At 47.0% G+C, this 15,229-nt stretch overlaps 1 protein-coding gene across 9 annotated transcripts in view; it reads left to right on the forward strand.

The window, feature by feature from the left end:
- The window catches only part of ATG7 (autophagy related 7), a 274,172-nt gene that overhangs the window by 77,015 nt on the left and 181,928 nt on the right, over positions 1-15,229 (forward strand). For all 9 annotated transcript variants that reach the window (XM_070360437.1, XM_070360438.1, XM_070360439.1 and 6 more), the window contains 4 exons: positions 3,245-3,439; positions 4,867-5,070; positions 5,512-5,627; positions 11,010-11,085. In XM_070360437.1, coding sequence (XP_070216538.1) covers positions 3,245-3,439; positions 4,867-5,070; positions 5,512-5,627; positions 11,010-11,085 — 591 coding nt within the window. The remainder of the gene's footprint in view (positions 1-3,244; positions 3,440-4,866; positions 5,071-5,511; positions 5,628-11,009; positions 11,086-15,229) is intronic.

A 15,229-nucleotide genomic window follows, 5' to 3' on the forward strand; every position in this document is an offset into this window, starting at 1 on the left:
GATACTGCCTCATCACCTTCCTTACACCAGGCCCCGGACAGGAGGCTAGTCTGAGTGAAGAAGACATGAAAAGAACGGCTCAGCCACAAATAATATGCCTAATCCTGGGGTTGAATTCATTGAATAGGAAAACAACTGACCTTGAGTCAATCAAATAACCACTTGAGGTTACCATTTCCCCCCAAAGGTGAGGCAATAAAATGTAGGGTTATAGAGCCACACTGAGGGTTTTAAAACCCATCTCTGGACGTCTGTTTCCAACCCTGATGAGTGACTGATGAACTGGCTCTCCTGCCATGGTGCATCTACCAGTTTTGCAGCCGGGTACATTGTGTAAAGTGACTCAGCAGATGCTGACCAGCAGGCAATGAGAGTGTGGGCTCAGAAGGTGTTTGTCCCGGTTTGTTGCACGGAGGCACTTTTTAGCTCGTGTCAGAGCCCACGGGGAGCCCAAGGAGGTATTGTTGGTCTTGATGAGCTGAGGAAACAGAGATGAGAATCCAGGCAGCTGAAACTTCAGGACAGAGTATCAGACCTGTGCGAGCCGTGCAGGGAAGGAGTTCCAGAAGAGTGTCTGGGCAGCAGCACGTTGAGGCTCTGTATGTTCTCAGGGTAGGACTCCGTAATCTGGGCAGGAAGCACCGTGAGTCTGCTGTGGGCAGAATGAGGTTCCAGAGCCCCTACAGGCTGCAAGGCACTGGAGTCCTAGCCATCCAGAAGGGAGAGACCTCACTGGCCACTCTGAGCCCTTAGGTGACACCCCAGTGAGGCCATAGAACTAAACATAAAAGCTGGAACTAGAGCACTTCTAGAAGAGAGCAGCCTGGTGACCTGTGATGGCAGAGACTCCTAGGACCATGGAAATACTGATAGTAAGTGAGAAAATGGATGAATAGGACTTCATCGAAATTTAAAATTTCTGCTTCTCGAAAGATGCCAATAAGAGAACACAAAGGCTGGCCCAAACTAAAACTACTTGCAGGACATGTATTTGGGAAACAGCCTATATCCAGGATATGTGAACAACTTCTGCCACCCAGTAATAAGACAGGCAAACTTTTTTTTTTTTTTTTTTAAGGGACTGAAGGGTTGGGCCAGCATGGCTTCCTAGGGAAGGTCTGTGCATGGCCAGTGAACACATGTCATGCTCAACAGTAGTCATCATAGGGTGTGCATCAGGGCCGTGAAGACGTATCCCTGCACATGCACTGAAATGACTAAAATTAGAAGACTGACGGTGCTAGATGGTGGGAGGGTGAGGGGCACACAGCTCTCACACTCTGCGGGTAGAGGTCCTGGGGATTGCCTGTGAAAGCATATGAGAGCGTTGCCTGGGATGACAGTCGACGCCCTGGGGGACGTGTGCAGTGGTTAATCTGCAGCTTGTCAAAACACATCAAGCTGGACACGTGAGGTCCGTCCGTGTACTTCACTGCTGTAAATGATCGCTCGCCCCGGCTGCACATTTGAGTCATCTGGAGAGTTTTAGAAAGCATCCATCCCTGGGCCCGCTCTCAGAGACTCCAGTTGAAATGGTCCGAGGAAAAGCCTGGGCATTAGGAATCTAGACAGCTCTCTAGGTGGTTCTGATGTGCAGCCAGGCCTCAGAAGTACTGTGCTGCAGCTTGCTGAATTGCAGCCTCAGACTCGTGGCCTCAGTGGCAGGCCGGGAGCTGGAGCACCTCCGCAGGCTTGATGGCTGGAGCTGCAGCAAGCAGGTTAGCCATGGAGATAGGGGTGAGGGTCTGAGTTATTCAGAAGGTCAGAATTGAGGTTGAGTAATTATGCTTTAATCTTGGCATCATTAAAATTCCCAGGCAATAACTTTGTGGATCGAGCAACCATCATTTAAAACACGTTGTCAATTGTAAAGACGACAGTAAGGTGTTATTGTTGTTATTACGGTGCTTGTTTCTTTTCTTACTGTTCATTACAGTATTAGGTATGCAGCAGATACACAGCACTTAATGAATGAATGAGTGAATTATGAGGTCCTGAGAGGTATCTTTGGGGTGTCCGCATTAAAATGGTCTTGTTTTCAACCTTCCTTCCTAGTGAAGTCCATTCTGCTTGGCATCTTTTCCTGCAACCCTTTTTTTCCCCCCCTGCTCAATTCTTTTTGAAATTTTTGCTGTTATTACTACCGTGCCTTTCTTGAATTCCAGATATTAGGTTTAACGAAGAAAATAGCACCCATTTACAAAATAGATTTTACTTTGTAAAGGGACCTACTGCTGTGTCCCCTGAGCTGTTTTCACAGTATGTAAGGCGTTTTGACAAATAAAAAAGCTGGTGTTTTCACACGCTTCCCTGTGGCAGGTGCTATGCAGGGGATTGAGGGTGGAGTTTGTGATTCTAGAACACTTTCTTTTCTGGGGAAAGTCAGTGTCCCTGGCGTCACTGGCATGCATATGTGACTCACAGTTCATCTGCATCCTTGTGTGGAGCCAGCAGGGGACAAAAGGTAAGTTACAGAGCTCTTCTGAAGGCCCCGTGAGAAGTCCTGAGTCCTGAGAACCCGGGTCACGGGGCAGCTCCTGCTTTTGGACAGAAAAGGAAGCTTCACTTCGGCACAACACTGCTGCCGCCCAGCACCCCACCAGACTAATATCTACACATTCCTCAGTCTAGTTTTCTGGTTAGTCAGCAAGGAGAGTTCTTCAGTTTTGAGGGTTTTGTTTGTTTTTAATGCATATGGCCCCTGAGAAAATTAAGGCAAGACTCTCAGCCATCCTAATCTTAGGTGAATTTGTTAAATTATTTCTGTTGTGACATCCCGTTTAGAGGTGTTCCACGCTAAAAAGCAGAGTGAAGGGCAACCTGGGGACAAGTGGAGAGACAGCCTGGCTGGACCGAGGGCCTTGGGGAAGCCAAGGGCATTGTGATGACATCCCTTGGGCCCAGGTTGTAGGAAAGAGCCAAAGGTACACAGTTCTGGCCAGTATTGTTTTGTCCACATGGGAAGTGCCTCCCTCCCACCCCCTGCTACTTTGGAGCTAGATCCGTGTGTCTCTGCTGCCCTGTCCAGCCTTAGGGACCCGAGATGCCAGGACAGGTGGTCTGGGTCGCAGAGGTGAAGAAAGTGGGGAACTCAGCTGGCAGAAGGCTGAGGCAGCGTGGTTGTGATGGGGAGATGTCAGGTTGTAAGTGACCCCGTGTGGTCAAGGTGATGGGGAGATGCAGGCTCTGAGATCGCACCCATTCATTTGCCTCAGAAGCCCCCCCTCTCTGGGTGTGTCCCCAGAACGCCAGAGGGTTCAACATGAGCATCCCCATGCCGGGGCACCCCGTGAACTTCTCCAGCATCACCCTGGAGCAGGCCCGCAGGGACGTGGAACAGCTGGAGCAGCTCATTGACAGCCACGACGTCGTCTTCCTGTTGATGGACACCCGGGAGAGCCGGTGGCTGCCTGCCGTCATCGCTGCGAGCAAGAGAAAGGTAGAACGTGGGCCCCATCTCCCAGGGTGGAGTGCCCCCCAGTCCGCCCCCACCTCTGAAGCAGAGGGGTGTTTGTGTGGCCTGCTGACCCGAGGCCAAGGGCTTCCTCTGCAGACCGTCGGCCTCACGCACCATCATGCAGCCCAGAAGTTACCCTGTGAGCCCCGTGCACTCACAGTGGAATGTGAGCTCCCAGAGGACGCAGACTCCGTCTCATTCACCACGGTCGGGCCCGTGACAACTTGAAGGGCCGAAAGAATGGATGGTTCAGTAGGTCAGGGTGCATACGCATGATAGAATAGTGTGTAACCGCTCCCGGCTACAATGTCAAAGATTTTAATATGTTGGGAAATACTATGTAGTTAAATAAGATATATATATTTTATGTCAATTATGTTTATGTATATGAAGATATCCATGTCTGTTTATCAAAGAATGAGGGTGGCAAGAGAAAGGGAGAAAGAAAGGAGGGGGATGGGCGAGAGAGAAAATAATAAATACTTCAAACTATTATTATAATTGTTGGGGCTGTGAGATTCTGAGTGATTTTTTGTCTTCTTTTCTGGTGTGGTTTTCTTTGATTTTTTCAGTGTTCTTTGTAAACAGACATTTGGGAGAATGAGTCAATTTATGACTAACAGAAGTTATTATAAATTAAAAGAAGCTTTCCTTAAAAAGCTGTGTGAAGGGTAAATTATATAACGTGAAAAAATCTACGAGATTTATGAAAAAAATCTCTGTAGAAACGACAAACAACAGCATAATGCTGCAAAGAGTGGCTTTGAGAACTCTAGAGACTTAGTTTTATATGCCTTCCCCCTTACCAGCTGAGCAACCTTGGGCAAGGTGTAGAAATAACCTTTCTGACTTTCAGCATCTTCTTCTATAAATAAGAAACGTTTGCTGGGAGTTTAAAACCAACAGAGATAATTTATGTTGACCTCTTATCAAGTCTCTTGCACTTTGTAAGCCCTCAGTCTTGGGTAGCTGTTACCAACATTGTTGTTGTTGAGTTGCTAAGCTGTGTCTGACTCCTTGTGACTGCATGGACTGCATGATGCCAGGCCTCCCTATCACGGTCTCCCAGAGTTTGCTCATATTCATGTCCACTGAGTCAGCGGTGCTGTCTAACCATCTCATCCTCTGTCACCCCCTTCACCTCCTGCCCTCAATCTTTCCCAGCATCAGGGTCTTTTCTCATGAGTCGGCTCTTCACATCAGGTGGCCAAAGTATTGGAGCTTCAGCATCAGTCCTTCCAATGAATATTCAGGGTTGAATACCAGCATTAGCTTAGAGAATCTAATTACAGTCAAACACAAACACTTATTACGAAACAGATTTTTTAAGTTGACCCAATATGGAGTTAGCCATGGCCTAAAATCTAAGTGTCTCTTAACTCTGGTCTTTTATTCCTTGGAACTCACAGCTGGTCATCAATGCTGCCTTGGGATTTGACACCTTCGTTGTCATGAGACACGGCCTGAAGAAGCCCAGGCATCAGGGAGCTGGGGACTTGTGTCCCAGCTACCCCATGGCGTCTGCCGACCTCCTGAGCTCATCGCTGTTTGCCAACATCCCTGGCTATAAACTCGGCTGCTACTTCTGCAACGATGTGGTGGCCCCAGGGGATGTAAGTGGATTTCTTTATTGTTTCAAGTATCTCCTACAGCCATCTTGCCCACTAGGGCAAAGAGACCCAGCTCTTTCCTTTAAGACTATTTAAAATATTATCTTTTAACAAAGAGAAAAATTGTCTCATTTGGGGCGGTGGCATTATCCCTCGTGAGCCTTGCTTGGCATTATCGACTGTGGACAGCTGTGCCCCGCTCACCAGTGTCCCCAGGGTACTCGAGGGTTTTTAGAGTATTACCTTATTTAGTTACCTAACAGGTCTATTTTGTTTTTCTTGGTACTCGCAAGACATGGTATTATGTGAGGCTGACTGATTTCTGCCAACAGTGAGCATCTGGCTGTGTGATAGAGCTTTATCGTGGAGGAGTTGTATGCTCCTGACAGCTCACCTTGGGTGGAACAGATCTTTGCATTCATGTCCATGACTGTTTCTCCACAGTCAACCAGAGACCGGACCTTGGACCAGCAGTGCACTGTGAGCCGTCCAGGACTAGCCATGATCGCAGGAGCCCTGGCGGTGGAGTTGATGGTTTCCGTTTTGCAGCATCCAGAAGGGTGAGTTTCCCATCTAGAGATGGCTGTTGAAACAAAGACAGCTTCTGTATCTCCCTTGGCCTTTTCTCAGTCTGACTTTTTTCTGAGAATTGTATTGTTCTTTCCACTCTCAAAAAAACAAGAATAAAAAAAAAAACCTGGTTTGATCCTTTGGGCTCAAACTTGACATGTGATCTTTGAAGCTGTGTCTCTGCGTCCTTGTAGAACTGAACTGTCCTAGGGTTGTTTGGTAATTGATGATAAGGAAGGATAAAAATTTTCATAGGGGCTTTAGGACCTTCCTGCTTTCATTCTGTTAATATATTATTTTTGATCTTCTTAGCTCTAAGCATTTGAAAGGCAATACATGAATCACGTATGATAGAAGTTGGATTTGGCTGTGTATGTAACAGATCCGTCTTCAGTGACTTAGTCAGATGGAGGCGAGGCATTTTTCTCACGCAGCAAGAAGCTCAGAGGCAGGCACCAAGACAGGGGTTCCCATGTACCGTCAGAGACTGTGTTTCTTCATCGTGCACTCAGCCACTCTTGGCTTTCTTCCCTGTGCTTGTCCTATTGTGGTCACAGGATGAGTGCTCTGCCTTCGGGGTTGCTTCTCTGTTCCAGTTAAGAAGAAAGGAATGACCAAAGGATGCACATTGTGTTCAACTGAGGCTTCCCCGCCCCGCCACCCCGCTTTTTTTGGCCATGTTCTGCAGCATGTGGGATCTTAGTTCCTAACCAGGGATTGAACCTGTGCCTCCTGAAGTGGAAGCATGGAGTCTTAACCACTGGACCTCCAGGGGAGTCCCCAAGGCTGACCCCCTTTAAATGGCTCTCCAGGAAGACTTATGCATTGATTCTAAAACTCGTGTATAACTTGACCTTGCCCTTATAACTGCAAGGAAGACGGACAAATGTAGCTCTTCGGCTGGGCACATTGCCTCTGAACGAAACTATGACAAGATAGGAAAGGAGAATGGACGTTGGGCAGGCACCCAGCAGTGTCTGCACACTCATTTAAAAATGAGTATATATTCTGTATATATTTAAACCCTAGAAGATACTGTTACTGTTACCTAGTTGAATTCATTTACTTTTGGTGTTATTTTCCATTTTTAAACTTTTCTCTCTGTGCCCTTGAGCTTCCATCCTAGGTCATTTTCCTTCTGCTGAAAGAATACCCTTTATCATTTCCTTTAGAAATGCCAGTGACAGAGATGTTTTAGTTTTTGTTCGTCTAAAGATGCCTTTGTTTTATGTTTATGCTGAAAAATATTTTTGCCATGTACAGAATTCTATACTGGTTCAGTTCAGTTCAGTCACTCAGTCATGTCCGACTCTTTGTGACCCCGTGGACTGCAGCACACCAGACCTCCCTGTCCATCACCAACTCGCGGAGTTTACCCAAACTCATGTCCATTGAGTCGGTGATGCCATCCAACCGTCTCATCCTCTGTCGTCCCCTCTCCTCCTGCCCTCAGTCTTTCCTAGCATCAGGGTTTTTTTCAGTGAGTCAGTTCTTCACATCAGGTGGCCAAAGTATTGGAGTTTCAGCTTCAACATCAGTCCTTCCAATGAACACTCAGGACTGATTTCCTTTAGGATGGACTGGTTGGATCTCTTTGCAGTCCAAGGGACTCCCAAGCGTCTTCTCCAACACCACAGTTCAAAACCATCAATTCTTTGGTGCTCAGCTTTCTTCACAGTCCAACTCTCACATCCATACATGACCACTGGAAAAACCATAGCCTTGACTAGACGGACCTTTGTCGGCAAAGTAATGTCTCTGCTTTTTAATATGCTGTCCAGGTTGGTCATATGTTGAGAACATAATCATGTTGTCTCTGGCTGCCATTATCCTTGTTGAGGAGCAAGGTGTTCATCTCATCGCTTCTCCTTTGGTACAGTTGGATTTTCTCCCCCTTCCCCTGCCCTCAGTTGCTTTTATGATTTTCTCATTGCCTTTGGTTTTCAGGATTTGGAAATACTTAACTAATTCTGTATTTATTATTATATACCTATTTCTGTGTTTATTCTGATTGTGCTTTCTAGTGCCTCATGAATCCATGGCTTGATGTTTTTCACCCACAGTGGAAAATTTTCCACCATTATCTCCTAAAGCCTTGTTTCTGCCTCTGCTTGATTCCTTCCTTTTGAGTCCCCAGCTGCATGTTAGAACCGATGATGCTATTTTCTGTGTTTTCCGTCATTGTGTCTTTCTTTGCTTTAGTCTGGCTGTTTGCTTTTTGGCTTATCTTCCAGTTTACTGATTCTCTCTTCTTCTATGTCTATTTGTTAAACTGTCCACTGAGTTTTAAATTTCATTATTATATGTTTCAGTTCTAGAATTTCTAGAAATAATTTGATCTTATTTTACACATTTCCTGTTCTCTGCTGAAATTGTGCTGTTTTTTTTATTCTTTGAAAACATTTAATCATGTTTTCCTTTTAATTTTTATCAGATATGCCCATTATGTGAGATCTCTAATGAGTGTGCTCCTCTTGTCTATTGTTTTTATCTCCTCATATACCTGTTTTTTTTTTAAACAAAGCCTTTTTATTATGGAAAAATAAAGCACATATGAAAAAAGATTTATGTTATGTGTAATCATACACACAAGCCATTTGTGTATATATGAAAACTCCTTCGTGTGCACCGTCCATTTTCAGTAATTACCAGCACGCGACCGGTCATCATTTATCTGTACTACTGTCCATGTTTTTTCTTCTTCCACTGATTTGCTTTAAAGCAAATCTAAAACATAGTACTTCAGTCATAAAAATGTATCTATTTGGTATGTATCTCCACTGCTTTTACATTTAAAAACAAAGGCAGTTCCCTAATATTATCACATATCCAATCAGTATTTAAATTTCCTCAATTTTTGCATCTGCTTGGCTATTTGACTGAGTCCTGGCCATTTTGTGAAAAATTATACAGATGTTGTGATTTCCATTTCTTCCTGGCAAACTGCTGGGCCAAGTGGACTGCCATCTTAGACCATCTTATCCAGTTAGCGATTGTCTGTTTTCAGGCTCTCCCTTAGTCTGAGGATGTATCCCCGCCATGATCCCAACTTGAAGCCTGGGATGTTCTCCATGGCTCCTCCCTATGGGCAGACCTTAGCTCTAGACTGTACCGTCAGCCCCATGAGTCAGTCAGGATCACTGTTCAGCCTCTGATCCAGTGGCCACTGCTTTTGGAGACTGGCGATCACTTTCCAGGTGAACCTCCCCTGGCAAATGCCTAGGTTACCTCTGTGGGCTTCCCTCCTCTCACATACCTGGCTCTGTAATTCTCCCCTACCTTGGGAACTCTCCCATGCTTTCAAACACAGGTTTTTTGTAATACTTCGTCTAGCTTTGCTGTGTCTTCTCAATGGGAGGGCTGGTCCTAACCACCGAGTCTACCAAGGCCACACCAGTTATAAAAATGGTTTTCAGCTGATTCAGCTTTTTGATTTATTAAGCACTTAGCACATTAGGCTTGCTTGTGAGAGAAAGGAAAGGAGTAGGTGGCGTGTTTCGTCCCCCTTGGCCCTGGGGCTCTTGGTAGGCTCCGTGTGCAGCACGCTGTGTCTGTGCCACGTCATGGACGCAGAGACTAGTGCAGCTATGGTCCAGAGACCCTGCTTCTCCAAGCAAGGACCATCTTCCTTTATGACTTACAAACAGTAGAAGGAATTCATCTTTCATCTAGCAAATAAAAGTGAGACAAAAGTTAATTTAAAAAGAGTAATGTAAAAAAAAAGGAAGGAAAAAAGAAAAGGAAAGACAACAAAGGAAAGAAAAAGAAAATTAATCAACCATTTAAGAGTTTCTCGATATCTGTTAGAGGCAGTGCTATCAAGGTTGTATGGTAAAGTCAGACTGGAGCCAAACACATTTACATCTGACTGTGTGACAGATACACTGTGATTTATCTTATATATTTTCAGTACTGACATAGTATTTACCTTGTGTTATGCTTTATTCTAAGCGCGGTACAAATAGTAGTTCATTTAATCCTCATAGCAAACATTAGGAAAGAACTGTTATCTGTCCCATTTTCTTTCTTTCTTTCTTTCTTTTGTCCCATTTTTGATGGGGAAACAGAGGCATAGCCAAGATAACCATGTTGCTGAAATTCACTTAGCTGGTGAGCAGTAACCCTGGGATTTAGCTCAGCCCAGTTTGGCTGCAAACTCTGTCTTTAAGCACTCTGTTAAGATATGCTATTTGTAATACCGATATGGAAGAAGTGAATTTTTGAAAGGTTTGCTTTTCCGGTTGTTAGAAATTGACACGCCCATTCCACTTACTGTGTAACTCAGAGTCCTTCTGCGTGCTTGGAAAGACGGCCTCTGTAGTGTCGGTAGCATCAGTTCAGTTCAGTTCAGTCGCTCAGTCGTGTCCGACTCTTCGCGACCCCATGAATTTCAGCACGCCAGGCCTCCCTGTCCATCACCAACTCCCAGAGTTCACTCAGACTCACGTCCATGGAGTCGGTGATGCCATCCAGCCATCTCATCCTCTGTTGTCCCCTTCTCCTCCTGCCCCCAATCCCTCCCAGCATCAGAGTCTTTTCCAATGAGTCAACTCTTCGCATGAGGTGGCCAAAGTACTGGAGTTTCAGCTTTAGCATCATTCCTTCCGAAGAAATCCCAGGGCTGATCTCCTTCAGAATGGACTGGTTGGATCTCCTTGCATACATAACTAGTATAACTGCTTCCGAGTTGAATGGAAACAAGCAGCTTTTTTGTCTTCCTCTCATCTTTGTCATCTCCCTGGCACCTGCGTTTTCTTGTGGCCCCCGGACAGGAAGAATTTGGGGTAAAATATTTCAGAGCTGGCTGCGAGTCCTTGACACCAACCCCACGTCGGCCACTTGGCCACCTTTGTTGTCGTCATGGGCTGGAACCAGGGCCCGTGTGGCTTGTCTTCTGTGACGTAAGGAGACTCCACGCTGCGGTTTGGGGCGGAGCGCATCCGTGCTGCCGCGCTGATTCCTCACTTTCTTTCTCCTTCCTGCACGCACTAGCGGGCACATCACCTCCGGAACGTAAGGTCAGAACGGTTTCTGTTTCAGAACGTCAGCAGTGTGCCCTGGTGTTTTACAAGACTCTTTCAGACAACGAGAATTAATATTTATTGGCAAGTAGCCTGTGGCCACAAGCTCTGGTCTTTCTAACTTCAAAACACAGGCCTTTTTTTTTTCTTTTTTTATCATTCTTCTACCTTTCTACCAGGAAAATTAGTTTTTTTGTGTATGTTTTTTTGTTTCCCTGGCTTATACTGCCTAGCAAAGGGTGTTTCGGGTTATCCTTATAAATCCTCCGCAGACCTCCTCTCGATCATCCTCATGGGAATTAAACATAAACTTCTCTGAAATGAGCAGCTCTCACCGTTTCCCTTTCTTAGGGGCTATGCCATTGCCAGCAGCAGTGACGACCGCATGAATGAGCCGCCAACGTCCCTCGGCCTTGTGCCTCACCAGGTGAGTGAGCGGAAATGAAGTTGCAACTCCAGGCCCCCTCCCGGTGATGCAGCAGGAAAGTATTTGGGGGTCACCTTACCATGCCATCCTCCCAGCCCACCTCTCCTCCACCCTCCTGGTGCTCCTGCTTCCTTGGAATTTCAGTGGTGGTGTTTTATGAGCATGGGGAGGGGATCCTGGGCTGCAGAATGGTGACGAGAAGAAACCCTGGACGAACAGTACTATCCAGTCTTGATTTAGCATTTCTTGTGTTGACTCGGCTCCCGGATGGAGTAGAACGAGAGAGAACGGGCTCTGGAGCCAACCAGACAGCAGCGTCAATCCCAGCCCTGCAGTTATTAAAGTGGCCTTCCTTGGCCATGTCACCAAACTCAGAGCCTTAGTTTTCTTATCTGTAAAATGTGGGCCAGAACACCGACCTCAGCTGGTAGTGGCAGAGATGAGAGGTGGGGTATAGAAAGGCCTCGGCGACAGCGCCTAGAGTGTCACAGCCCTCAGTTAATGATGCTGCCAGCTGTGTTGCTATTTGTTGTTATTATCGATTCCTTAGCCAAAGAGCAGTCTTTCCGGGCATGCACGGTAAGGCCATTAGAAGTACACAGTGCCACCAAAAAGTGGGACATCTTTTCAGAAAAAGAATCTGAGGCTTCCTAAGGAAGGCCCGTCCTGTGGAGAGTGAAAGAGAGTGAAAGAGTTAAGTTTGTGCTGCCTCTGCACCAGTGTTTGTGACCATGCTCTTGGAGGTTTTCTGGCCTTGGAAGTCATGGCTCTGAGCTCTGTGTGTGTGTGTATTTCACTCTGTAGCAGGAGGGCCATCTCTGAGGGCAGCAGCGCGCGTGCCCGACAGTGCTGTCTGGGGGCCGTGAGGACAGACCCCTAGTTGGGCGCAGAGAGCAAGGTGATGCGTGCCAACCTCACTCGCCTTTCTCTCTGCCTGCCCACACCTGCCCTGTCGTTTTCTGGTTGAGGGTCTGCATCAGAAGACAGGAAGTACTTGTCCACTTTCACAGAGAGAGGCAGTGGGTATGCTGAAATCCAAACCTCAGCATGGCGCTCTGACCAGGGCTGTGTCAAGGCTTTTTGAGTGGAAGCGGCCCTGGCCTGCAGGTTGGGAGTTTGCGTTCAGTCACTAAGTCATGTCTGACTCTCTGTGACCCCATGGATTGCAGCACACTAGCCTCCTCTGCCCCTGCTGTCCCCAGCTGTCTGCTCAGATTCTTGTTCATTGATTGGTGATGCTAGCCAATCATCTCGTCCTCTGTCGCCCCCTTCTCCTCCTGCCCTCCATCTTTCTCAACATCAGGGTCTTTTCCAGTGAGCCGGCTCTTTGCAGCAGGTGGCCAAAGTATTGGAGCTTCAGCATCAGTCCTTCCAGTGAATATTCAGGGTTGATTTTCTTTGGGACTGACTGGTGTGCTCTCCTTGCAATCCAAGGGCCTCTCAGGCGTCTTCTCTCTTCACCTCCAGTCACCACGCTGGGCCACTTGCACCAATCGCCCGCCCCAGTCTCACGTTAGGTACTCACCTCCCGAGCCCCAGGGTCCACGCCAGACGCTGGACCTTGTGTCCAGAATTGTCTAAAACGCTGAGGCTTTGTAACCGTGAAACACCATGCAAATGCGACTTTTCCAGCCTCCCTCGTTCAGGAGGGCATTTGTGTGACACGAATGGGTTAACCTTCTCTGCAGAAACCCCTCAAGTAGGACCCAGCAGACCCTGCGGTGAGCCCCATGATGAGGAAGCAAGCTTCCAGAGCCGACCTCTGCTGAGGACGTGCTCACGTGAATGCCCACCCTCGCCCCTCTTCACAAGTCGCCTTCCTCATCTGCTGCCCTTGACGTGTGCCCGCACCTCCTTTGCAGATTTCATGCTGAGAAGGGCCTTAATTAAATTTTCAGTCATGCCCCGCACCAGTTTCCATCTTGAAGTTCTTGATGTTAAATTACCACAGTTGTAGTTTTCTTGGTGCTGAGGCCAGAGGGCAAAAAATAGTCTTTATAGAAGGGGTCCCGTGTCAAAATGTGTGCCCATGTTTTTCAAGTACTATGGCAACTAATCCTTCTCAGTGTTACTCACCCCCATGGAGCCTGGCGATTGTTTGTCAGTCACCCGCTCTTCTACTTCTTTCTCCTCGTTTTCAAACGTCTGAAGGATTATTTTGGTTTTTGGCCATCTCTTCATTTGGCCTTTTCAAAGGCTGAAGGGTAACGCAGCCATATATGGGAAAGGCCCAGTGCGTGCGGGTGACTGCTTGCTTACATTATTTCAAGTGTCAAGCCTTTATTTTTAGCCACTTTCTAAAAAAGACAGTGGAGAAAGAACTTTATGATTATTCAGGGTTGTGTGGTCCCTATTTAGAGGCTTTAAATTTCTTCCCTCTTTGTTTTTTTTTTCTTTTTGAAGTGGAGTGAGTCCATGTATGCAACCGTGCTTTGACTAGGAGACTGTCATTTCCATGAAAACACTGGGCTGTGTGCAGAGCAGACTCAGCACCCCAGCCCCCACTTCCTGGCTCTCCCAGACAAACGACTTCCTGTTGGAGAGGAACTCCCCAGCCCCTTTGTGTGCTCTGTATACAGAGGGCGGCCCACGGCCTCCCGGGCTCGGTTTTCTCCATTCCCCAAAGGAGAGCGTTTATTAATTGGCCCCTGTGGAATGACATATAGTAGAAAAGTGATGGTCCTCGAGCGGAGAATCCCAAGGCCACCCACCCACTAGCCCGTCGGTTGTATAATCTGGGGAAGCTTGCTTCTCTTCCTGCTCTCGTGTCTCTGCTTTCCCCAGCGTCAGACCTGGGAGGCCTGGGGGTGACTTAGTCTCTCTCTGTGGGCCCACAGGCAGGATTTGGCTCATCCAGAGATTGGCCAAGTGCAGGAAAAGGCTTCATGAAGGCCCTGAAATTCAATGATACCCAGCCTGGGGGGTAAAAAACCCAAAACCTCTTACTGCATTTGAAAACCGTGAAGAAACCATTTGAACGTGAGAAAATAGGTTTATGGGTTTGTGCTTTTTAAAAAGCCTCCAGCCCATTGTATGTAGACGGGATTCTACAAGCAGATAGTCATGAGTATAAGCCCCTTTCTGTCTGTAATGTGTTTTCAATTTGTCATTTTTATCCACATATAAAATGCACGCTATCACACAGATCATGCAGTGTACAACTTGGATTATCGTAGAATGAATACCACGTTGTATGCCCAGCACACACATCAAAATGAAATCTTGCCAAGCACCCTCACAGCCCCTTTCATGCTTCTTCCAGTTATCATGGCCTCCTTCCCACACAGAGACAAGCGTCTCTTGACTCTGAACACCTCAGGAAACTTCTGTCTCATTTTGAACTTTCTGTAAACGAAATGATATGGTACATGCTCTTTGGAGTCTGGCTTCTTTTGTAGAGAGAACTTTACTCTATAGAGAGATTGATCACTGTCCATCTTAGCATACTGTCGTTCCCTCTGCTGCTCAATGAGTGGGATCTTTTATTTATTTAATTTTATTTTTTAAAGAAGATTGTCTTTTTCCTGGCTCCTGGGGTCACGACTGAGTTCTTTGAGGTCAGACCCCTCCTTTTTCTGGTTCTTTGGTGGGAGGCACAGTTCAGGAGTTATCAAATGTAGAAGCCACTCCTGACGTCGCCAGGCAGTTGGTGTGCAGACTGGTGAGACAGCTGTGATGGAAATTTGCAGCCGATGTAGCTCCTGGTCGTCTAACTGGACATCCCTCAGAGAATGAAAGCGCCGTGGCGATTCGGTGGTCGTCGGAACACCACGGCCACGCGTCTAGCTGTCCTGCTCTCATCTGACTGTGGACGGGCCGTTCGCCTTCTTAGTCCTTGTGTGAAGGTACTCTCGGTCCTCAGGCACTGCTCAGCGAAGACCCTGGACGGGTGTGCCCCTCCTAGGGGTTTGCTCTTGCCAACCCCATGGTTCTTTTGGGCTCTTGAGTTCTTTCTTTTAGCTAATTTCAGAAAACTAGGACAAAGTCCAAACTAGGGCAGGACCCAGGGAGGGACCAGCCTGGGAAATCTCCCCACCCAGACGAAAGCTGAGCTAGAGCTGTGGGCTCCAGCTGCACAGGCCTGTCTGCACAGGCTGTTCCCCACAAATTCTCAGGCCGTTACCTTTTAATAAGGTGTCCGGAA

Source organism: Bos mutus, chromosome 22 (assembly GCF_027580195.1).
Source record: "Bos mutus isolate GX-2022 chromosome 22, NWIPB_WYAK_1.1, whole genome shotgun sequence".
In the NCBI taxonomy this organism is placed as follows: Eukaryota; Metazoa; Chordata; class Mammalia; order Artiodactyla; family Bovidae; genus Bos; species Bos mutus.